The sequence below is a fragment of the Atractosteus spatula genome, chromosome 19 (genome assembly GCF_055471065.1).
Source record: "Atractosteus spatula isolate fAtrSpa1 chromosome 19, fAtrSpa1.hap1, whole genome shotgun sequence".
NCBI lineage: Eukaryota > Metazoa > Chordata > Actinopteri > Semionotiformes > Lepisosteidae > Atractosteus > Atractosteus spatula.
The window spans coordinates 12488953-12514950 of record NC_142724.1 but is presented as its reverse complement, the minus strand read 5'-3'; the positions used below and the strand labels follow the sequence as shown (position 1 = coordinate 12514950).

At 40.2% G+C, this 25998-nt stretch overlaps 1 protein-coding gene across 1 annotated transcript; it reads right to left on the bottom strand.

Annotated features, from left to right (window-relative positions):
- Positions 1–10585: 10585 nt before the first annotated feature.
- On the bottom strand, positions 10586–16667 carry LOC148818099 (thyrotropin-releasing hormone receptor-like). The gene is made up of 3 exons (XM_088937289.1): positions 16547–16667; positions 15165–16048; positions 10586–11077 (listed from the first exon to the last, which is right to left on the bottom strand). Exons 2-3 carry the CDS (start codon positions 15960–15962, stop codon positions 10661–10663), a joined length of 1215 nt encoding a protein of 404 aa, XP_088793415.1. The 5' UTR covers positions 15963–16048; positions 16547–16667; the 3' UTR covers positions 10586–10660.
- Between the last annotated feature and the right edge of the window lie 9331 nt (positions 16668–25998).

Genomic DNA, 25998 nt, shown 5'->3' with positions numbered 1-25998 from the left:
CTTGGTTTCCATTAGCAATAGAGATAACACAGCGTCTTTCAAATTCAAAATTCAAAGCAAAAACGAGTTTTGAGTACCTCATTCTGTGTATTGACATTCAAAATCAATCCTCTCTGTCTCGTCTAAACTTGAAAAATTTGTTGCCACACTTTTATTTACTGTCACTTAAGAGTTTCACCCTCAGTTATACAGTATGCTCTCAGACAGGAAGCAAATACTATGCTGTTATTAGGAGATGAAAAATTGACAAGATACAGCAGGCAATAGTTTACAATTTAAAAAAACACACAGAGACTACAGTTCAGTGATCACAAAATCAACAATGATGCCAAAAAAATCAAGGGGCAGGGTACAGCCTGGACAGGACACTAGTCCATCCCAGGGCACACAGAGACATGCACACACTCACAGCAGGGCTAATTTATGTTTGTACTGTGGTGGGAAACCATTACATCCAGAGACAACCATTGCAAACATGAGGAAAACATACAAACTCCACACAGTGAGTACCCCAGGTTCAGAATTGGACCCAAAGTCTCACCGAAAAGAGACAGCAATGTTAACCACTCCTGACCACTGTTCCAACACGCCACCCACATCAAAAACAGTGCCGAGAAAAGTCTGTGACTAAGTCTGTAATCCCCTTAGTCCAAAAATCAAAGTGTATCTTCATAACAAGTCTTACTAAAAGATTGGGATAATCAGATTAAATATTTAACAAGACGGCAGAATATAAATCAGGTTATTTGATTAACAAAGTGGTCCAACAGTAAATATCCTCCACAAAGTAAATGTTGCACAGCTGCTAATAACACATATTTTCAGGTTTTTCACACTGTGCTGGTGAACTTTCTGAAAACCATGTACTCTGTTCTTACATACTGAAACTTCAAACCCAGCAAATGCTGGATTTGCCCAATAAAAGTGTCCAACAATGGCTTACAAAAGTTCATTTTAATTCTTACCAGTTTGTTAACACTGTGTTGGTGAAGTTACAACTTACCAAGCAAGATACATTCAACATATACAGTACTCAATATATGTATTGTAATACATTTTCACAATGTACTGTAACTGTTGCTCAGTTACTGTAGACACTATCTTTTCAATTTCTTGACACTGTGATACTTGTTCTTCTGCAGTACACATTCTGCTTCCTAAACATGTCAAACTCAGGATAGAAAATTGAAAATGAATGTTTTGCATGTCCACAATGTCCAGCCAGTTATAAGTATAATGATTTCTCAACACTATGATTATTCATTTTGTGAATAACAACATGGGATATTCAGTATATGATCGTAAAATTTAATGTTCTATATTCTCACAGTAATTGTTTCTTACCATTATACAGGACATGGCTCCCCAAACGCATTCTAACTACCCCCTTAATTGTGTAAGTAAATTGGGGTTCAATTATCATTTCACATATTGTGATTCTTAATACATGTTTTTCTACTTTATTTACCATTGCATCTCAAAAATCATTGACTTGGGAAATGTAAATCCTTTTGGTTAAGAAATGACAAGTTTTGAATTAGCAAGGCTGTCACGATGTGAAAGTCTAATTCCCATAATTATGTTGGGGGTTCACAAACAATTTCCTGGCTCTATGGACAGGTTTTTAAAACTGCAGGAGAAAGCTTTGATATTTCACTGTCTTGCCTTATGACTGGAGGGTGTTACTGATAAGCATAAGGAGCAATGTCAGATTACACCCTGAATGTCACGGAACTCCATTTTAGACACACACATGCATACAGAGTGCAATTTAAAAATGCCAATGATCCTGGAGAGCATGTCTTTGGGAGAAAGGCCTGAGCACCATTATGGCTGCTCTAACAACTCCCCAGACAAGGTGCCCCAGTCAGAAATGAAACTCAGAACCAAAGAGACATGAAATAGCACTGCTAGACGCCACACCAGCATGTGAACATTTCTTAATAAGATACATACAGTAGCAGTCAGGTTCTAACAATCACAAAACAAGCCAAAGGACATAAATGGATATGCTGTAATTCGCCTGTCTGAGGAAGTGCTGTGTGCAGCCAGTGAGCACTTACACAGTACATAGCAAAGTGGAAGTACAAGATTAGAATTCAACCTTTATCCAAACTTTGTAAGCGTGTAATGTATTTCTTTTCGATTTTGAAATATAAACTGTTTGCTTTGTTGGTATTGATGAATGTAGTTGCCACTTGAACTTGATCTAACAAATCCACCGGCAGATTTATGAGATTAATGATATTATTTAATCAGTGAGACCCTACCAATTAGACATTACTCTCACATGAATGTATTATAAAAGCATGCCTATTTCCCCTGGGGCTGCAATTTACAAAAGACGAAAAACACAATTTCATTGAAAAGGTTAAATGATTTTTTTACGTTCTGATTAGTAAACAAATGAAATGACTCTGCAATTTAATCCCAAAGAATGGCAGGTTTCCACTGGGAAGAGATAAAAACAGTTTTTGTCAACCTTTCAAGCACTTTGGCTGGTTCTGTTCACTTATTCTGTTAACTGAACACATGTTTATTTCCTTTCATATTTGTAGAAGCGTTATTAAGAACACCCTGCTGTCAAGGGCAGTCATCACGAAATGTCCAGTCAAACTTCTAAGCAAGAGGGATTATGGGAGAAAAACAGATACTGTACCAGCAGGGACCATGCAGACAGTCTGATTGTAAGCACAACTCCTTTGCCATTAGTCCCTGGAGTGCTAAGTGAGGCCAGCTCAAGCCAGCTGTGCTCCACAGATATTTTTTTAAGAGAGAGAGAGAGAGATCACTTTATTGGCCATATACAATTTGTCTTTTCTCATATCCCAACTTGCTCTCCATTAAACACACAGCCACTTATACGGCACCCCTGGAGCAGTTGGGGTTAAGGGCCTTGCTCAGGGGCCCAACAGAGTAGGATTCCTCTGCTGGCTGCGGGATACTAACCGGCAACCTTCCAGCCACAGGTACAGATCATGAGCCACAGAGCCCAGCACCACCCATTTGGATGAGCCATTTGAATCATTTGGAGATTCCCATAAGGTGTCTCCCAGAGCAGGAGATTACAGGAGACTACTTAGTAAGCAGATCGCCTTACTAAACTGAGCAATGGAGAGAGACATGGTTCCTCAACCAAATCAATGACATGGCACATTTAGCGTCATCAAATTAATATTCAGTAATATTCTTGTAACCTACCAAGAAACCTATGTTAATCCTTTCTTGTTCTTTTATACTTTATTTTAGTAAGTCCTCTTGACGTGTGCTTTTCATTGCCCGCCATTGGAACAACATTCGCCTGCTAGAGTGTCAGGGATCATCCGTGTTAGAGTTGGTTTTCCAGGACTTCCCACTCGCTCACCCAGTCCTTATAGATTTTTCAAGTTTGTTGGTTTTTTTTATCCCCACAACATGAGTAAAGCTGAATAAAGGAGGAGATGTCCAGAGCTTCGCCCTCATGGTTGTGTCCCTTACTACCGATGAGCATTCCAACACCTCTGTCATCCTGGAAACTTTAGCAGCCCCTGACCTTCTAAGTGCTTGGCTCAGTTCAGTTCCTGCGTTTTACAGCCTGCGGTTTTCCCTACTTACTGCGGCTGACACAATAAATTACAGGGCACATGAAAATAACATCATTTCACCTTTTTTTTCCCCCTAAGCCCAACTCCACTACACGATGCCTTGGTAAATAGTTGTTGGCAATATGCCCAGGACATAATGATCAGAAGGTGTAGGTTGTGCCATTAGCACTTCAGAAAAAAATGAAGATATTCCACAGTATTTTTACTGTGATCAGCACCTTATGCATTGTATATAATTCCCTTGAGGGCAATGGTTCAACTCCTTGCATTCAGCCTAGCTGTGAGGCTTGGAGTAACACACACACACCTAATATCTCTGTGCGAGGCTGTAAAGAGCTGTAGCACACTCAGGAGCAAGAAACAAAGGCAACTGTCGCTTAGAGTCTTTTTATGTTGTTTCGTTCTTTCAGAAGGATTTTCTGTTCTTTTTTTGACCAGCTTTAAAGGCCTTTCATCTTGATCAAATTCCCCCTGCTTTACTTTTTTTTTTAAAAGTACCACTATTTACTGTCCAGAGTTAGCATACGTACTGAGATAAGTTTGTATCCGAGTTGAACTGAAGGTTCCATTTACTATACACTCAGTACGCAAGCGCAAATTGTGTAGTTAGTTTTGGTGCCACCAGATGGAGACATAGATATTTAGTAGATTGTGTGTTTTATTCTTTGAAAAGCACCACCCCCCCCCAACTTTTAACTTTGGAATCTAAAGGACTGAAAGGGATTAAGGAATGAAAACAGTGGTGGTCAATACCTTGTTTCTTTGAGAAAGGACATCATGTTTTTCAAATATCTGCAATTGAAATACACTGGGAAAATACCTGCTGTCCTGCACTGTGGTCTTGTCCACTGGTGACTTAACCTAGCTGAATTAAGTGGAAAAGCAGTTACGTCCTCTAGCAGACCATAGGTGTGTGTTGCATGCGTAACTCACTGTACTTCAGATGAAAAAGTAGGAAATGAAGATCATCCATCAAAGCTTCATGTAACTGATAAAAGGCTGATTTAGTTCTTAGACATCAAATATCATCTGTGTATTTTAAGAATGGAACATGGAGATTTACAGTACAATGCTAGTCTCCCTCTCAGGTTAGATGGGTGATCATCACAGCGTTTTCCTGCATTCTAACATCAAAAAAGGGCAAAGCAAAGTCTATCACTGTATAACAGATGTGGAAGCTTTGGTAGAGCCCAGTAGATTAAGTAAAATTTAATTAGGTGAAAATGTAATAATGTTTGTAGTATTCATCTGACAAAAACGCAATGAGAAATGGAATCACATAACTCTCAAATCAAAATACCATACTTATTTTCTCATTTTAATTTATTGTTTTTTTAGCAAGTAAAGCAAATGCTTAGGCACCAGAGACATGCTGACAAAATTGAACAATAACCAATATGCAGAAACACATGGCCAAACTAGAAATGAAATAAGCCAAAGAAAACAGACAGTCTACAGTGGCATTACTTATCCAGGCCAAAGTGAGGTTTATTTACAACTACCAGAGCACATTAGCAACAGAAGCAAATTTGCAACACAATTAGGCATAGCAAATCCTGGTTTTATTTGCATTTCTTTCTCTTATTTCTCTCCCACTCTTGCACAGTACACGCCAAAGCAAAGAAAAAAGTGGGAAGTGAGGAAAATTGGCCCTTTATTTTTTTCATTTTATTTTTTTAAGCTTAAATAAACACATGTCTCATCCCAGTAAGTATTAATTAATGACGGGAAATGGTCAAATGAAAATTGGCACAACTACGAAAACCCCAAATCAGTACCTTCGTATCCAGAAAGCAGAAGTAAAACTATTGTTATATGAAAGAAAAAAAATGACCATTTTCAGACTTAAGAGGTTTATTATTTGTCAATAAATAAATATCAACTAGATACGTACATCCAAAACAGTTAAGTGCTAAGTCCTTCGCAAAGGCACAAAATCCTTTAGATTTCAAAGACTCTTTTACCTTTAAGGCCATTTATACACGGACTAAAGCAGCAGCCATAAAGAATACCGCCAGATACAGCCTTATATGCAAAGCTAGATGCAAACTGACACATTAGATAAAAGAGGCATCAGCTTCTAATTTGTGAGTAAATTTATTTGTGAGCAAATTCAAAAAATGTCTGATGCAAAACTGAGACAATGACAGACTTATCAGATACTGCGTTGAGAGTATTCAGATTTCATTGTTGCAGTTCAGAGGATTATTGATTCATCTTCCCAATTTAAGTCTTCACCATGAGGAAGAACCGATTATATACAGTAAAGATGTTTGAGCGGAGGAGGCTGGCAGCAAATGCACAAGTAAAGGTTAATTCCATGCTGAAAACCCTGAAGAAGGCTCTACAGTCGAAACCCTGTGTTTCTCCTTTCTATTTTTCACATGGGAATTAACCTTTACTTGTTACTGATCATGCGAATGCCAAAGAACTTGTTAATATCAGATTTACTCATTTGTTTCAGTATGCTCTGCTTTTAAAAACATTGCCCTTTCATCTTCAATCGAAAGATCAGCAAAAATGGCTGTCTTTTTACCCACGATGAACAGCTTTCTAATCCTTGTGGCCATGTTTCAAGACAGATTTCCCCGGTGTTAATTGTGATTCAAAGGTGCAATATCTGTAGGAAGATGAAAGTTATACTTATTCGGCTGTGTTTCCAACTACACACTCTCTACAGTCACCAAACTCATACGGACTGTGACCCAGCTTTAGGGTGAGAGTGGATTCATTATACAAATTCAATTTAAAAACTGAGTTTGACTTTGATGAATTAGTTTTCTCGGCTGAATGGTTAACAGCTGTCTGAGCCTGCACAGCTGAAGCACTCCTCACCATAAGAATGCAGCCAGCCTGCAAATTGAACCCCTTTTTCTGATGGGAAAATGCATCTCTCTAGCTTTCCCATTGAGAATCCCATTGAGGGGCTTATCATGGTAAATTTACATTAACCGACTGATTTGCTGGTTGCAGTGGTTGAACATGCTGCTGATGGACATCCCAAGAAAATAAGAGCAAATCACACTTCACAACTATCATCTGCAATGATAAAATGTGTTCTCATTCTAGGGTGCATGAATTAGCCCTAGTCTGGAGACGATTTGCTTTCTCCTGATAAGGTTGTTGGAGAACCTTCTGGTTAGAGTTGTATTAACAATTGAATGTATTATTAGCCAAAAAAGTCATAATAAAACAGCTTCATTGTATTCATTAGGCAAATCATGACTTAAAAAAGCCCTTAATATATGCTGACTATTGTGTAACAGTGATGCTCCCCTTACCCTTTCAAAGGATGCTTCAGTCTTTCTGAACCATTGGTAAAATATAAAACATGTACAGTACAATACAATTTAGCCCTACAAAAAAACTCTTGGCAGGGTACGAGTTTTATGCAAACTCATTTGAATGTTTCAGCTTGATCTTTATCTCTCCTACTGTTTTCCAGGGTATGCTTTTTTCATTTCATACATCCTGTTTGTTCCATTCGAACTAAGAAGACAGTGGGTTACGAAATATGCAGAAGGCCTTAAATGCCATATCTACTGTATATATGACATACTGTACTGTATATACACCTAGGGCCTGTGAACAGCTCATCTTTTAAAGTTCCACAAATTTGACACCTGTCACTTATTAACTCACATTAACAACATGTTGCTGCTGCCAGCAGGACACTTCTGTTAATTATAGCACCTTACAGGATCACAGTGCAAACAAAATTCAGGTAGGGGTGGTAATACTTGGAATGAACAACTGTGTATTCTAACACTGGGTGGCATGGAGGGAGAAAACTCATTGTCAATTCTGCGTTTTAAAAACTAATCACATACTGTACCAAGTGTATATATTCAAGAGAATGCAAGTTGTACCACATTTGATATGAACAAGACCCCCAAATACAGGCAGGACAGTATATTACATAATTTTTAAATGAAACAAAATCATAACTCACAATAATATACAGTATACTGTACATTACATCTGCAGAAATGATTTTATGTACCCCTCAAAAAAAGCAGACATATCCTTTTGCAATCTTATTCCGGAGTGCTTCCAAAATGAAACAAGGTACATTAAAAAGGTATGCTCATTTTCAAATATGAAAGCACAGGAAATTAATGTTTTTTTTTTCCTCCACAATAAAGAAGGTCGTGAAACACAAAGGAGAAGGCAGTCCTCTCAGAGATTATGTACTCTCAACCTGGGGAGCTTAAAGAGCTCTCTGTGCTTGTTCTGCTCCGCCTGAGTCTGATTCAACTGATGACATCACTGTCCAAGATGACATTTTAAAAACAGAGCAAAAGGATTCTAACCATTCTGTAAAAAAAAAAAAAGCAGTGGTGTAATGGCTTAATGAATGTAAGAGGTAGTGTCTTTCACAATAAAGGTCCAGCCCTATAGACAAACAAGAACATGGGATGGAAAAAACGCCTCCCTGGATATAACCAGCACTTTTGACAAATAGGAAATGCAAAGTCACTATAGTAGGTCTGTCTTAAAGCAGAGAGATAAACATCCCAGCATGCACGAACTGCTGTCCATGTCAGGGCAAGACTTAAATCCTAACTGTGTTTTGTGTAGTAATTTATCTAAATAATTTAATTCATAAGCCTAACGAATTTAGTTAATTAGGCACAAACTGAAACAATCACTTGGAACAAAACCCATCTGGACATCTGGACAGGGATTGCTGGTGCAAATCAAGACCTTATCGACTTTGCACAGCAGGCTAAATCAGCTATCAGCACACCCCTTTATAATACAAGCAATAAATAAGCACAGCGTAGCTCAACCTTTTTTAATGTGCTTTTTTTTTCAAAAGAGCCAGGAAAGTACACTTCTTGAAGTCTGGGCACACTCAGATGCAGGCACACTTATGTGAATTCTCTGAAGTGATCTTTAGGGCCTGTGAGAAGAGACAGAATTTTGAGATGTGTCCTTAAAGTGAATGAAATGTGACAATAAATCACACAAAAACATTGTGGGGGAGGAGGGGGTCTGGTATACACTGCCCTGCCATCTTCTTGAAGGAGATTCCCCAGGGTCCTTCAAGAAAAGTCAGGAAGAGACCACACATCCACTAGCAGTAATCTAGGGGACTGAATGACCACTTCTCTTTTCTACCTTTAGCTGAGTTCTTACAGTACATTATTTATCTTCCCATCTTACCAAAGGGTCTAAATGGGCTGAACAGCCTCCTTCTGGTTTATAACCTTTCTAATTTTCATTCTGTCTTTGCAAAATTGAACGCAGCGACTTAATTACTAACTGTACAGACTCTCCCAGATCACATCAGGAGCACTCTAGAACAGGATTTAATTTCTTCTTGCCATATTGTGATTGGACATGGAAGAGCCAGTACACTTAGTAATTATGCGTCAATATGCAATATAGGAAAAATGATCAGCTGTTCCCTTAGGGAAATAGGCAAGAAAACATAACTGATTTGTATTGATTACCTGCTGTGTAAATTAACAAAAACTTAGCAAAACATCCCAGTAACTACAGGGCCAAATGGATACAATCTTTGCAATATAAAAAAAAAAATTAAGACATTATGTCCTGGGTGGAATACACAGCTTGTTTCACCAGACAAGGCTGCTCATTATTCAATGTTTTACAGTAAAACTAGCATTCTGTACACGTCTGTACAAAATGCATGTACTGTAGCACTACACAAAATATTTTAAGAACAACATCCATATGCATTAAACAACAACGCAAAATAAATAAACCACAATCTGTACATTATTTACACAGTAAATACTCACTTCATTGAGAAATAGGTTCTCACATTTGGTTTCATTCATTCCAGGACTGTTGTGGGTTGTTGAATAGCCAGTTGTCCTTGCCATTCTTTCAGTTGTACTGTTTCATGTCAATTTCCAAATCCATATATACTAAATATACAGTAAATCCACACTAGGTGAAAAAGGACTCAAGTTGTTTTTTTTTACCACGTAAACCAGACATTACATATATAGTTTATTTCCAAATCCTGATCTCCTATTTATTGCAATATGTTACAATAAGCTATGTTTTTCTGTAGACAGTTATTTTTAAATAATTCAATTACCTATGCTCAAAGATTTTATAGCAATGCCATTCAAAAATATAATGTATTTTCTATCGATCTGGATTTTTAAAGCTGTTCATTCAGATGTGTTGAAGTAATCGCTTCTAATGAAGCAGTTCTAATAAAACATATACTGTACATACACAGGAACACAATACTTATGTATAAATACGTGCATCACCAACAATTGTTTGTGCATTCATATTGTGCAATAAATGATCCCCAATGGACCAGATTGTATTTGAGAATGAAAACTAAAATATTTTGTAATAAGATTAGCTTTTTTTTCCATTCCGTTTTTTGATTCTGCTTAAGCCATAACCAATTTCTAATTGTAGGAGACTCACATTTCTGTAAGAATAATGTAGAGAAGGAACAAGTCTGAGGTTTTTCTTGGACCCAGCTTTCATAGGGATGCAAGAAAATGCCTTCCATAGCAACTAAAGCTGAATTTCAAAATATAAAAACTGACATGTTCCTGTCTTACATAAAAGAAAACCTTTAAAAGAAACCTTATTATTGTACATCGATTAAGGACAGTGAGTCTTTTAACAACATCTTGTCTGCAAAAAAAAAAGTTAAACTTGATTTCTTTAAGGCACCCATAAATGTTACAGCTTTTACTTTCACTGAATGAGATGTGTTAATTATCTATTAACTAATTAGATTTCCTGTTAACCTAGAGTACGTAAAATGCCTAGTGAATCTCTATGTCTGGTTGTTTTTTTTTTTCTTTGATTCGAGGCAATTTTATTACAAAATCAAATACCAAAAGTCACATTTCCCCAGGTGTAACGTTTGACGATTACTGTACCTTCACCAGTTTTTAAAATGTAGCTTATATGTCGACTGTAAATGTTAAAGATAACACCTAGGAAAATATTTTTATGATACTTAAACAGGACCACGGACAAGCATTGAAAATCTCTGTATCTTCTAAATGTAATATGGACTACAGACAAGTGCGTGGGGGTAGGCATGCAGTCAAGAGGAGGTGGCTTCAAGCAACGCTAAATGCTGTGTTGGTGTCATTGCATTTGTCCATAAAGTTAACTTTCTTGCTGGGAATGGGGCAACCATTCAAGTCCTCTTGCTCTGTGACATCATGATCTGGGCTCTCGTGAGAGGAGTCCTTCATCACGCTGTAGTAAACAGGCATGTTGTACTTAGTCACCTTTTCAGGCCTCGGCTGCTTGCACTTGCACAACTTCTTGAAGGCAGCGCGGAATTTCTGGGACATCAGGTTGTAGATGATGGGGTTGATGGCGCTGTTCATGTAGATGCACATCCTGCAGAAGAGCACGAACCAGGTGTTGAGATAGGGGGGGTTCATGAAGGAGTTCACCACCACCAAAGTTCGGTATGGCATCCACAGCAGGGCAAAGAGAATTACCACCACCGCCAGCATTTTTGTGACCTGCAAAGGCAAAACAATGTTATTCGCAATCCCTGTGCTGAGCATCTTCAAAGCCACTAATGCACTAATTTAGCACCAGTTCGCTCCACATCTCATTATCCGTCTTTTCTATAATTGAGAAGAAATCTGGTCTGAGTCACGATTACTCCCACCACGTTTCTGTGTGATTACTCACTGTAATGGTCAATGTCTCCACAAATTAAAAACTCTATGATAGTGAAGCTTCAATTTCACTGGCTAATTCCAGAGAGGACTGCATCTCATTCCTGCATTTTACAATCTTAGGAAAACTGCAGTCTGAGCTAGCTACAGTTTTATCTGGCTGAATTATAAAATGTTTTGAACCACAATATGTTGCTCATATCGACTATGTACATGCTGTTCATAGTATATAAAGGCACAAATACACTGAGCAGAACACTAAAAATATTAAAACTTATGCAGTATTAGTTAGGAATCAAGAAAAGAACATTACATTAATAATACTTACATTTCTTATCTCTGATTGTTAACTGATTGTTAATTACTTAATTAAAAGGTTTAATAAAGTTAATTAAGCTTTAAATTAGTATTAAAGCCCTGTAATGATGTGAACCATCTACCTCTTCCTTAATTGTTCACTAATTGACAGTTCAAGTCTGTAAGTAACATGAAACTAAATGAACTCGGTTATATTGTACATCATGGACAAATTTAGATCCTTATTAAAGTGGAGAATTTTAAACCTTTCATTATCTCAAGATGTCTGGAAGACATGTAGGAGTGGTACAGCCAATGACTGGACTGGACCACAGTTAATTATCAACATAAAAACAATTAAGAAGTACTAAGCAGTACTAAAGGATAAAAACAAGCTACACCCCATGTTCTCTCAGGTGCCTACCCACATAACAGCTCCAGGTGAACTGGGAAGAAAATGCAGAATCTCAGATTTACACATTTGTGAACAGGCTTCTCATATTTCAAAACTAAACACATTTTTCTTCATCGGCTATGAATCCCTTGATCATATATAACAATTTAAATTCCTCCATGAAAAATTTTTACACTTTCATGTTAATTACATGTAATTGAATTGAATGTAAGTAAATGTAATCATGGTTGCATATTAATTCATTACAATTCAATTAATGGTTCAAATAATGTGATTAAATACAAACTTACATTTGGATTTAAAATATTGCAAAGTAACTTTCAAATATGCTTGTGCTCTCTCCAGTGTAAGAGTCCTTTGAAAAAAAACGTTTTGCAGATTAACAGCAAAAAGTGATGATGCGCCGAAAATCTAAAAAGCTGGAAGCAGCAAACCTGTCAAATTTGCAGTCAATAGAAACCACAGAGTGAAGAAGGATCAAAGCTTCTGAATCACATTCCCCTGCTGGGTTAAATTTACTTTTAATATCCATAACAATAAGAGTGTCAAACCTATCTCATGTCCTCAATAGCCAGCAGCCTGACGTCAAACATGACTGGCTTTAAGAATAAAGAGTACAGTGCACTTCCTCAGCTTTAATGGAGCAACAGATACAAGGATTAACATCCCAGTGTATCCAATGGCTATAATACAGCTGGACAAATGGGATAGGGACACTAGATAAGTCCAGTTTTATCTTAACACAACACGTCTTCATACAGATGTGGTGAAGCAATAAGTCTACTCTGAAAAGCAACTTCTGTATTGTAGAGTTATAGCAGATGTAGACCATTAAAATCACTCCATGTTCACCACAGATTAATTTATGCAGTTTCTAAAAACAGGGCTTTGTGGATTTCTCCTGAGTGAAAAGAGATGCTGTCACTCTGGGTGCCATCAGGAATGGTGTCAGGAGAGACAGTACTGTACAGGGACTGGCTGTGTGTGTACTGACATTATGTCTGACTTCCCTTTTGCCTGTGCCATTTTGAACATTAATATTCACTGTATCTACCAGTGGCATTGCAGTTAGTACTGTTGTCTCACACCATTTACATCCATGGTTTGATTCTGAATTAGGACACCTTCTGCATGTAGGATACATGTTCTCCTCATGCTCAGGTTTCCTTCCATCTTCCACAGACAAGCTAGCTAGGTTAACTGTTGTCTCATAATTGTTCATATATTCTGTATGAGTCATGTGATGGACTGGTGTCCTGTCCACGGTGGAGTGCTGTCTTGTGTCCTGTGATGGACTGGTGTCCTGGCCAGGGTGTGGTCCTGTCTTGTGCCCTGTGATGGACTGGTGTCCTGTCCAGGGTGTGGTCCTGCCTTGTGTACTGTGATGGACTGGTGTCCTGTCCAGGGTGTGGTCCTGCCTTGTGTACTGTGATGGACTGGTGTCCTGTCCAGGGTGTGGTCTTGCCTTGTGTACTGTGATGGACTGGTGTCCTGTCCAGGGTGTGGTCCTGTCTTGTGTCCTGTGATAGACTGGTGTCCTGTACTACCAGTATGAGCTCCAGGTTGCCATGACCCTATCCAAGAATAAGCAACTTTCTGTTAATAGATGATTTCCCATAAACAGAGGAATACCCAATTATGATTCAGGTTGTCTTGCAGCCAAAGGAGCATACATAATATGATAATTATATCCGTGTAGAGCCTGACTGAACTCCCTGTCCTGTTGGATGTTCCCCTGCTGTAATCACAGAAACACATAACTAACAGCTCTAGTCCTCCAGTACCAAGCAACTTGCTTGTTTTCATTCCATCCAAACTTCCAATTATTTCCTTGGACAAGACACAGCCTTCTTTTAGGAGATGTTTCTAGCTTCTTTAACAATTTAAGAGAAAGATGCAATACCCTGAAGACCCACAAGGCTGGAAATGTCAATGGCTGGAATGTTGCATTGAATCTAGTTAAAGCACACATAATTCAAGATGCTGATCCTTAAATAAAAAGTAACAGAACAATAATATTTCTAAAAAAACAGCCTTTCTTTGATGCTTAAGTCTAGGAAAAAGGAAGAAGATACAGAGCCATAAATGTACACCCTAAAATATTTTAAGGAAATGCATTTTTCATTTCTCATACCAAGGACTGTCTCTTGTATTTCCTTGAATCCCTTGACACACAGGTGGAATTTTTAAAGTTCTCAATAAAATTATGTTATGTTTTAATTTATTTTATTAATGAATAAATTATAATATATAATACATATATGGTTGGACCTTTCTAATGCTTCTTATCCAAACAATTTTACATTCTTAATTGTGAAAATCACACCTTTCATCTCTCATATTGACACAGGCTCAACAGCATTTCTTGATAAACGGGGACTACACTTGACCATTGTTTCCTTTATGGGCTGTCCTGCACTGAAACAGAGAGCAACCTTTTTTTAACTTCACCAAATATAAACATGGTTATTAAGGCTGTCTTCGGTTTGGTTAAGGCTAAAAACACAGTTGTTTGCTTAAATGTGTGCTATTTATTACTAATCTGAACGAGCGCAGGTTTTGGAGAAGCTTATCTCTAAAACTTAAAACGCCTGGGTTATTAGCTGAATGGAGATTCAAGGTCTACAATGCGTATTTGTTCTGAAACATAACTCTAAATATATTTCCTTAGGTCTTCTTGCTGTGCAGACAATTTAAGTGTAATAGATGGTCTTTCAAAATACAAAGAGAGCCCCGCTGGGAGGAACTTTCCGCCTCTAAGCAAAACGCCAGCATTGTCGCACACACAGCACATGGAAGCGACTTCAGCATCCACCAGTCGAAACAAATGCTGATTCGGTAAGGATATAAAACTCATCTCCGCGTAAAACACTTGTGAGCTACTGCAGTGATTGCGATAAGGGACCAATTCCTTTTTCTTGGGTATTGAGGTGCGCTTGCTGGCTTTTTTTTTGGTACCTTTTAATGTTTTAAAATAGAACACTGCGCCATGCGAATGTGAAGTTTTGGGCAAGTCTTAATCGATACGGTAAGCTACTTTAAAAATGCGATATACAGTAGTTTGCTTTGTCAATTTATCTTGGTCCAGTCATACTCCTGAGCAGTCTACAAGGGGTAACAAAACACCGTTCATTTAATGTAATGTACTTCTCCCCCGACACCGTTATCACACGTTTGATTAACAAAAACCTTTACACCGTGAGTACACCCTACCTGTTTCCTCGACGACATGGCCCCTTTATTCGACTTGCAGGACAGCTTCACGGCGTTGTTCGACCGCCCCTGGTGAATGGAGTCATGGCCAATTCTGTCGTGAGGATTGGTAGGGAGGGGGTTCATGAATAAAATCCGGGCGATGAGACCATAAAGCACGGTAGCCAGAACGAGCGGAATGACGTAGAACAAGGTGAAGTCCAAAAAGTATATGGGCATGTAGAGATTGCGGGAGACGCGGTAACCACACTTGACCACCACGCCATCTGCGTAGACCTTCTCGTTCGTGTCCACCAGGAAGAACCACATGATGCAATAGACCGAGGTGAAAATCCAGACGCCCGCGATGATCTTCTTCGCCCGGGACACGGTGCAGATGAACTGCGCTTTGATGGAGTGGCAGATGGCGATGTATCGTTCAATGGTAAAGGCTGTGATGGAGCAACTGGACACGTTGATGCCCAGGTACTGCAGATAGGTGATACAGAGGCAGCCGGCGTAGCCGTAGACCCAGGACGCGACCACATCCGAGATGTTGGGAAGTCCGGCAGCCAGTAACACAATGAGGTCAGCGATCGCCAGGCTCACTAGGTAGCAGTTGGTTGGTGTCATCATGTGTTTGGTTCGGACAACGACCAGCACGACCATTATGTTTCCCGCGATGCCCACGCCACATATCAACAGCGCCAGCAAAATAGTGACCACCTGAACCTCCAGAGAGTTCTGGGGCATTTTGGTCAGAGTCTGGTTGACAGTGGAGTTGAATTCTATGTAGAGGGTGACAGTGGAGTTCTCCATTGTGCAAATCACAGCCTTGCTGGGTTTTTCCAAAGACTGGTTCTCCTGATCCGCCCTTATTTGCTCATGGGTTCCGAAAAGTGTTCCTGTCGAAAAAGTCATTTTTAACAATAAAACGGCAATACTATCAGGTCTATTGATTGTGAATATTCAATTGTTTTTTATAACCTGAACTAATACATTACTAAATGCATAATTAAAAAATAAAACGTCAAATTAAGTAGCGTTTAAATAAAATGCAACTTCATTTAATTAATAAGTTAAATTAACTGTAGGATTGAAGATTATCACGTTTTCTAGTTGTAGTATATTTTGAATATAATATCTTTACATATATTATATATAAGACTTTGTCAAAGTAGCAGTAACACTGTAAACAAAATATTAAACGTTTGTAGAAAATGATCATTACAAATACAAAACTAGGAGTAGGCACCTGCATTTTTCTAACGCTGATGCACTAGAATGAAACTTTACTCTCAAATAAATAAATGCCTTTTCTAGAAAAAAAATATATCGCAGGAATATTTTTTTTCAAAGAGTATAATAAAAATCTAGATAAAAACAGCAGTTCTGCTGCTTACCATGGCTTAAGAAGTTTTTCGATTCTTGGAGAAGCGCAGTATCTTCTGTGCAGTGCAGCTACTTATTGATGCTCGGGAACCGCTTGCGATCCGTTCTGTCGGTGCGACACCGTAGCGACTGAAGGGAAATGTATTCCAAAGCCTTATTTTTATCTCAGATTAGGAGGTGCTGTACACCCCCAGCCAAAACTGGGTCCTAGAGCCTGCTAATGATCAGGGGCGATATACATGTAAATCGACGGGTTTCACTAAACGTGCTGCTTGCGACTCAGAGGAGCGGCTGGTTCAACCGAAGGAAATGATGTTTCTTCTTGTTGTAAAAAAAAAAAATCACATACAATTTTAAAACCCAGTAATAAAAAAAAAACAGATCAAGGAGCAAGCAAGGAGTTTTGCTTCTTTCTCCTCTTTCTCCACCTTTGAAGAAATGTTGTTTAGGTCATTACAGTTTTAGAATAAAATAGTAGATTGTTGGTTGCTATAGTTTTGGAGTGTGCTGTGAGAATAGCTTTTCTTTTGTTTTAACCTTAAAGACAGATCTCACAAATAATGGGAGGGCTATCAACATGTAAAATCAAAACGAAAATAGAAATAAGCTTTTTAAAATAACATTTGTTCTAAAATGAATATAGTGTATAATCTGCACAATAATCTGTGCGAGACGTGTCAGATACTATCACGATGTTTTATATGAAACAAAACAGCAAGCAAGAGGAGAGAACCATTATGAGTGATAGTCATTAGAGCGATAAAGGGTAGCCTAAAACGATCTGACAGATCTGCAGTTTGCTGACAAAGATTCAAAGCCTTTCTTTCCTCATTGTATCCACAGTGTATCCTGAAGCCCAGTCAAACAGTAGAGCACACAGGGACCTCTCTTGGAATCCAGGTTTTCTGTACGTGATGCCGAGGGCATCCTCTGAACCAAGTTCACTGGGCAGGACTAAGAAAAGTCAACTTTGAAAGGTCCATCTAGGAAGCACAGTGAAGCCTGCATTTACTGTGGTGTTCTCAATCACTTACACAGTCAGTGGCCAAAACCTGGAAACTCACAGCTCAGTGACTAGACACTGTGGGAACGAGCAATTGCTTTGAAAAGCATTAGACAGACCCCTGACATCTTCTCTCGTGAAAATATTCCCCAGATCTCAATCCTGCCAAAAAACGACAGCTCTACAGATAGATAGATCTGCAGGGAGGTACAGTACAGCCAGCAGTTATATCACCCTGCAGCTCGCAACTGGCAGCCCTGCTGAAACTCAGCCGATGTGAGTCCGGTCAGTACTTGGATGGAGAGACTCCTGGGAAAAACTAAGGTTGCTGCTGGAAGTGGTGTTAGTGGGACCAGTAGGGGGCGCTCACCTGCAGTCTGTGTGGGTCCTAAAGCCCCAGTGTAGTGTTGGAGACACTAAACTTAGTTCTACTGCCCACTGATAGCTGGTGTGTGGTGAGCATTCTGGTGCACTCTGGCTGTTGTCACATTGTCCAAGAAAGAGCTACACATTGATGGTGGTGAAGATGAGTCCCCATTGCTCGTAAAGTGCTTTGAGTGGGATGACCAGAAAAGCTGTATAGTAGGATAAGAATCATTATTATTAATAATATTTACAGGATGATAGACATGTTAGATGTCCAACCACACAAACACCCTTTCCATTCACCTTATCCTCCTCTCCATCTCGGACCAGTCCCTTTACTCTAGCTTTCTTCAGCTTCATACACTGCTCATAATTTAAGGGTAGTTCAAAGATCTTGGCTCTTTATTAGGTTTATTTGCAAGTATGTTTTTTTTTCTGTTAGAAAGAAACCTTCCAAAGCAAAAAAGGCAGATTTTGAAATCACTGGAAGTTCTGCTATAGGCACAGTCATATATTTTTTTTTAAAGTACAGATCATGTATCACAGCAGAAGTATATGCTTCAAATATTTGAAGGGAAACGTGATTTGCTTTTAAATGGGCAAAAGGCAAAATCAAGAGGCAATTATGCAATGTTTCCTGACACATTCTTTTATGTTTAAGTGGATTTATTTGACTGCATAAAGTGAGGCCCCACATCTCCAGCTCGCAATGTTAGTGTTCAACACCTGCAGAAGATTCCATTCCAGTTCCCTGCCTGGGAAATTGTACTGTAGGTAATCATCCCTAGTCGTTCAATCATTTTTTTAGTGTGACCCCCCTAAATACACCTCTTACAAAGTGCTGTTCAGCCCTGAAGCCTCTTACAAAGAACACTGGTGAGCTGGAATTGATGCGCTTTCATTATCTGTAAGAGCTGAAGGTACAGTATGAGCCAAAGAGCAGACAAGTAACTAAACCCTGACCTGGATTTCTGATTCCGTGCATTTTACTCCTATATCTACTGTATAGTTAAGGATAATAATTGTTCTGCTTGGACTGAAAAATTAACGTAGTGACAGGTCACATAAATGAGAAAGCACCCTCCAGTATGAGGACATTTGTATGAGCAAAACGAAGTCTGTGAGCAAACGAGAAAATAGAATGATCTATAATTATTTGTTTCACAGACTGTTATCACATGACCTTAAGTATTCAGCTGTAATTCAGTGACAGGCTCCCTTACTACTTCTAGTAGTGTGAAATCCTCTTCTTTTCCATTTTATTTTGCTGTAATAATAAATTATTCTTGTTTATTGTGCATTTTTTAAAATCCCCACAGAATTGTGGGAAACAGGTTTAGCTGAGCACCTGTCTTGGAGAACTGGAGGAGGAAAATGATGTTCAATCTACAGCAGATAAAAATTCTTAACTGACGTTCAGGAGGGATAACAACAAATAAGCCACTTTCAGCCAGCTGCTCAAAATCCTAATCATTACTGACATTTGACAGCGTATATCTTCTGCCAACACCTCTTGTTTCACATTTCTGTTTCAATTACATTTCCAGGGGGTAGGTTGATGCAAAACTTACTTAAAATATTCTATAAACATTCACAGAGCATCCGATCACTATTCCTCGTGAAACAAAGTTAAAAAAAGGCTTTGGGATAAAAAAAATGTGCTTGGAAGCATGGCTTTCTGAAAAGTTTCCCTTAAACTAAGGATCTTTCTATTTGAACTATTCGTCCATTATCAGGAAGCTGTTTCCTGGTAACAGTCATGGCATCCCACAGCTCATGCAAAAAGCACAGGGGACAAGGTGGGACTACACCCTGAATGGGATTGTCAGTCACACACACACACGTGAGGACAATTTGGAGTCTCAGTTCACATAGCCAGTGTACTGACTGTAACGAACAGTTCTTTCCGGACCCTATGCGGACGACACAATCTGAAGAAGTGGGGGAACACTAGGGAAACGTCATGCAGGAATACGGGGCTGAAGACAGGGGGGCGTGTCCAAGGTGCGCTGGTGCACGGGGGAGGTGTGGCCGAGGCGAACAATCCGAGAGAGTAATCCTTAGGGAAAATCCAAAACACAAGGGTAAGTCCAGAACCAGAAGATCCATCAGAAGAAAGATTAAAAACCACGAAGGCCGGGTCGGAACCGGCGGACGGGGAACGGGAACGGGAACAGAGGTTAAAACCCTAACGGGACCAGGCGCTTCCTGGTCCCGGACTCGCACGATATGGAAATCAGATGCAGAGCCCGGAAGAGCGTCAGCGCCTGGCTTTTAAGGTGGGCTGGGAATGGGAAACAGGTGCAGAGAATAAAGTCTTGAGTGAAAGGGCTGGAGCACCCTTTAGGAGGGGGGACTATAATCGTGACACTGACGTGCTCCCAGGGCTGGACTTAAAGCGCGATTCAAGAGTGTTAAAGACCGCAGTTGCTAGACAAAAGGGTGGCTGATCTAGGGAGCCTGCAAACAGCACACATGGAACACCCAGAGCAGTGTGTTACTAGACCGGAGGGAGTGGGGAATTTACAATCTGGGATTGGGGAGCAGGCTCCTTGCTGACTGTGGCCACAGCCACAGGCAGACGTGGTGCAGTCTCCAGCAAGGGAACCAGAGCATAGTGTGGGCAAACACAGTTCAGGGCCAAAATCCATAAAAAGCAAGGGTCATGACCAGGATGACACTGTGACAAAGCACAAGGAGATGTCCAGGTTCAAAGCCAAGGCTGAAACCAAGGGAGACACAAAGTGGGGGGAGCGATCCAGGGTCGAGGCTGTGTGTTGATCCCCTAACACAGTCAGGAGACAAGGCAGGGGTCAGGGCACGAACCAAGCTAAACAGGAACACACGCAGAACAGAAGCTCGAGGGGCTCAATGACAGAGTGTGAAGCCCTGACGAGCTGCAGTGTTGTGGTATTAACACCACTTCACATTCCACATGTGGAAGGCTTATCCACTTATTAACTCACTATTTAAGCCCTGAGGAGCCCTTGCCCTCCAGGATTCACCCTCCAGGGACTCTTCCCCAGGATTTCTCCTGGACTCTCCAGGACACTCCCAGATTTTCTCCCAGAACTCCTCCCCTTCCGATTCCCCCTATTATTGCAATAATTGCTCAATAAACCATTTCAACTTCTCCGCTGAACCTACTCTGGCAATTATTGATTCGCCGTGCCCTATTTTCCATTCATGGGCGCGGAGTAACACAGTCAGGGTCAGGGTCAAGTACTTATTGTGAAGAGCTTCTGGAATGGACATGGCCATAAACAGACTCCAGCTCTCCGGGCCTCTAGGTGAGGAGATTCTGCGGCAGCCGGTGAAGGAAGACAGGCAGATGATGACGTCGAGCACAGCACTCAGCATTCCTCTGAAAGACGAGAGAAAACCTCTCTTTGAAATAACATCTGGGTAACTGTGGCAAACCCCATATCCATGATTCTCCATTAGTGAACAGCAGAAATCCATACTATTCAGATGCATCTACCAGTACAGGTTTCTTAAGGTACCCATAAATCAGAAATACAAATTCTGTATGATTTGCACTCAAAATTAAAATTCTTGGGAGAAGAATTGGACAGGATCTTCAAGTACTAATGAAGGAGAAACTGCGTGTGAATGTTTAGACTTCCTTTTAGGACTAAAAACAAGATGACGGGCTAAAGAGCCGACACATCCTGATTAGAACAATTGGCCTGGAGTGTCAGACACTTAGTGATGGTGACTGATTGACTGGCATGAGAGTGCAAACACATTCCTGAATCCTTCCTGTCATTCCAGTGCCCCAACCCCTGCTATAAAAATCTTCAGCAAAAGACTCACAGATTTCAGGCAGAGAGACACTGCAAGGCAGAATTCTATGCGGGCCTTCTATTGTGTTTGAACTTTTCTCTGCAATTTTGTCATTTTCTGTCATTTGCCTTAATAAAGTCATTAGTTTGCAGCCACAACCAGCTCCACATTTGCTTTCCTCACACTTCCTAGGCATAAACCTTCTACAGACAGCGTTTATTAGGAAAACCTAACAAATAATGCCTCAGGCCTGATTAATGTGCCCTAGATGGCAATGTGCTGACTGATGAGCTGACAATAAACTGAACCAATACCCCTTCATGGCAGCAAACAAACTGATACACGAACCAGACAGTGAATTTGTGTTTACTTTAGCCCCGCTCCTTGTTTTATTGTTATGCAAAGTGGCACTTTCTTGGCTGTGATGAAAGTAGTTCAAAGTGGTACTCATTGCAGAGTGCCTTGCTATCAGTCTCGATCCATAGTGCACACTTGAGTACAAATACCTATCCTTTAACTACTTCTATAGAAAAACAATCAAGCAGGGGACAAAGGGAGAATGGGACGCTTATAAAGACATATTAGGCTGTACAAGAGACCGGAAACATTTACTGTTAAAGGTGTTATGCATTCTGACAACCCAGTAGTAAGAGCATATCATAGTATATTAGCAGTAAATTGTCAGCATTGTGAGTTTTGTCTACACTGTATGGAAGTCATGAAGAGAACTCCAAATTCGATAAACATTCACAAAGCAATGTGCAATAAATAACTACCAAGATGCTCATCCCAGGGATAGCTGTGGCCAAGGCTATGAAATAAAAGTGCCAGCTGTAGTGCTATTTCAATTAGGAAGATGCTGTCTAGGTCTAGATTTGGAAGACCAGTTGTCATGAAGTGTCTTTCAGGACCCTATGCAGAAGGCAGGATCCGGAAGGAAGTGAGACAAACACGGGGAAAAGGATCGGACTAGGATCGGAGCTGGAAGAAGAACGGGGGGGTGTGTCCAAGTTGCGCTGGCACTCGGGGAGATGCGGTCCAAGGCAAACAAGTCCGAAGGGAGTCTGTGGGAATGCTCATGGTTGATCAAAAGTCCAGAGCCGGGTAATCCATCCAAGACGAACAAGACAAGAGTTAAAAGCCGGAGCAGGATCCGGCGACGGGTCGGGGGTAATGGGGCCAGGCGCTCCTAACCCCGGACCCAGATGGCCAGGACGCCGTTGTGAAGCCGATGCCGTCGAGCCTCTCCTGGACTCGCTGGTAGGTGGGCTTCCGGGCGTCCATCTCCCAAAGCTGAGCCTGGAATGATGGGAGCATCTGGCCTTTGTAGGGAAAGGGCTGAGACAGGAGGTAGGTGCAAAAAATTAGGACAAACAAGGAAGAGCCGGAGTGTCCTTAAGAGGAGGGGCTTATGATCGTGATACCAGTGTGTTTGCAGATTTCCTACAGTAGGTGTCTTTAAACCAATAGCACTTCAAAAGCTGGCAAAAGATGTAAAATGGCCCAAGATTTGATGGATCTTAATGGACCTAACATTGAGCTTAGAGGGCAGCGTGATGCGCAGTGGTTAGCATTGCTGCCTCACAGCGCTGGGGACCTATATTAAATTCTAGACCTGGGCTGCAGTCTGTGTGGAGTTTACACTGTATGTTCACCCCATGTCCATGTGGGTTTCCTCCAAGTGCTCTGCTTTCCTCCCACAGTCCAAAGACATCCTGGTATGTTAACTGACTTCTGGGAAAATCGGTCCTGCTGTAAGTATGGAGAATGTCTGTCTGCCCTGCAGTGTTGCTCCACTCATGATACTGGAGATCCAGGATAAACATCAAAAACAACCAAATTGAAGGCGATACCACTCAGCGCAATCATAAGGTCCTGCAGGAGCCTATGAGTTGATACAAATTTAGAAAGACTGGGGAAATCGGGTTAAATTATCCTGAGTGAGATTCCAACAGCAGTCACTGCACTAGGAGCTTGAACTCATAATACTGTCATAGTTGAGAGCTTAAAGCTTCCCCATATAGTCATAGAAAATACAGTTCTGCAACATAGTATATTTATCACCCTCTTGACAACACTGTCTATAGAATTTTCCAAAATTATTTCTGGAGGTCTGAATGTCTTTTTCCCCTAATGCTACCAGGAAATACAATGTGCATATATTATTGTTTAACCAATGAAATTGTATTAAAATGTTATTTTCCTCATGATTAAAAAAGCACTCCATAGTACTGGATGATAGCTCTGTCTCTAACAGTTGAAGACAGGGAATTTAATTAATGAAGTAACTGTAAAATAAAGTTATCCAGTCAGCCAGTGAAGCTTGTTTATTTCATGACATGGTGCTCTGATATTCATCACAATAAATGCAAAGCTGAGAAAACACCAGGGAGGCATATTATCAAAACCCCTGGCCGGTCCATCTAATGTTTAATGTTCGACGAAGTGCATGCCTTGCATTTGTCTAGCAAATCATTGCAGAAAATGGATTGCTAGATTATCCCTGTGCATAAAGGTGGTAAGTGAAAAAAAGATTAAGATGATTTTAAATGGGTATTAGTCTGTCCCCTCAAATTCTTTGTGAATCTACCACCATTATCACCCTGTTAGAATTACTCAATGTCATTTTTGCCAAATCCTGAAGAATGTACACGTAGCTCAGTGTGTTTTTTTTACTTTCAATTGCACAAAGCTTTTCAATAATACAAAGAGATTCCAACTTCATCACAGTAGCATTCTAGCTATAACATTGATCGGTCTTTACAGGCCAAATGGCTCTTAAGCAAAGCACAGTTACCAATATATTTCCATTTTTCTCATTTGAAATCACTAATTGTCACGATCGCTACTCCTCCTCTTAAGGGCGCTCCAGCCCTTCCTTGTTCTACCTCATTCCCCACACCTGTTCCTTATTCCAGCCCCTCTTTAGTTCCACATTAAAAGCCAGATGTAGTCGTTACTCGTGGTTCCTCATTGAATCCTGTTTCGTGAGAGCCCGGGTCCTGCAGCGTCTGGCTCCGTTATGATTTTAACTTTCTGTTCCTGATTCCCCCCGCCGGTTCCGACCCGGTTCCTGTTCCTTATCCCCCCGGATGGATCGCCTGGCCATGGACTTTTGCCTCTGTCTTTGATTACCCGTTTGGATTTGCTATATGGATTGTTCGCCCCGGACTCACTTCCCCTGGACACCTGCACTCCTTGGACACGCCCCCTGTCTCCATACCCTCTCCTGCATGACTTTTTCCCCAGTGTTTCCTCACAAATTTGGATCGTGTTGTCTGCATAGGGCCCGGAAAGAACTTTTCATGACACTAATTAGTGTACCTGCCCAACAGCGTGTTCCTATAAGGATAAGTCTACACTCTGGGAGAGCATTTGTATTAGCAGTGCAACTCAAGAGTTCACAGAGTCACCGGTTTGAACCATTATTTCACACTACTAAGGAAACTCAGGAAAAAGAAAAGACAGAGGGTAGCAGACATGAGCTGAAAGTGAATTTAGTTCTTTGATAATCAAGCAATGCTTAGCAAAACCACCAAACATCATTTTCCTAGACCTGAACAGGGAAAAAGGAGGATTTGTTGTGAAAAGAGAGATAGCAATCTTTGTCAATGAAGTAATTAGAAAACTGAAAATGAAAAGATCTTTAACTAAAGAAGAGGAACACTAACTTGACACGAGCTGCACAAACACAGACATAAGGAACCTGCTTTCCTCACAGAAGCCAAGCTCATGCTCTAAAGAAGAGTTATTACTAACCAGATGTCAACTGTCCTAATTTTTTGTAATACAGTACAATGGTAAGAAAGCACGATTTCATGTTTGTTACGTTTTTAAATGAAAAAATAAGTATATACCAGTTTCAGTTTGACACTTATTTTGCATATACAGTACATTTAACTTCAGACCTCACATGCGTTAAATATTTTGTTTTTCCTATTCACAATACCAGAGGAAAAGCCATGATTACAACAAGAGTTACGGCAAAATCAATTCTCATTTGATGACAGTACACAGGATGTCAGAAAATGATGTAGAACAACTGGAATCATTTAGACAAGTGTACCAAACATGTACTGTATACTGGCAAAGAAATTTAAGAAGAAAACAAGCAAGTAATCCTTTGTGATTACACTTAATGGTCATTTAAAGTGACTCATCAGGGAGAAATGTGGAACACCACAGGTGCACAGTAGCAAAAGAGATGTTAAACCCCTCTTGTTGCTTTTTGCTATTCCCATTTCAATTCACATCAAAAACGCAGGCAGTGGCCTTAGCAATAACAGCTACAGTATGTGTTTGCAAGAA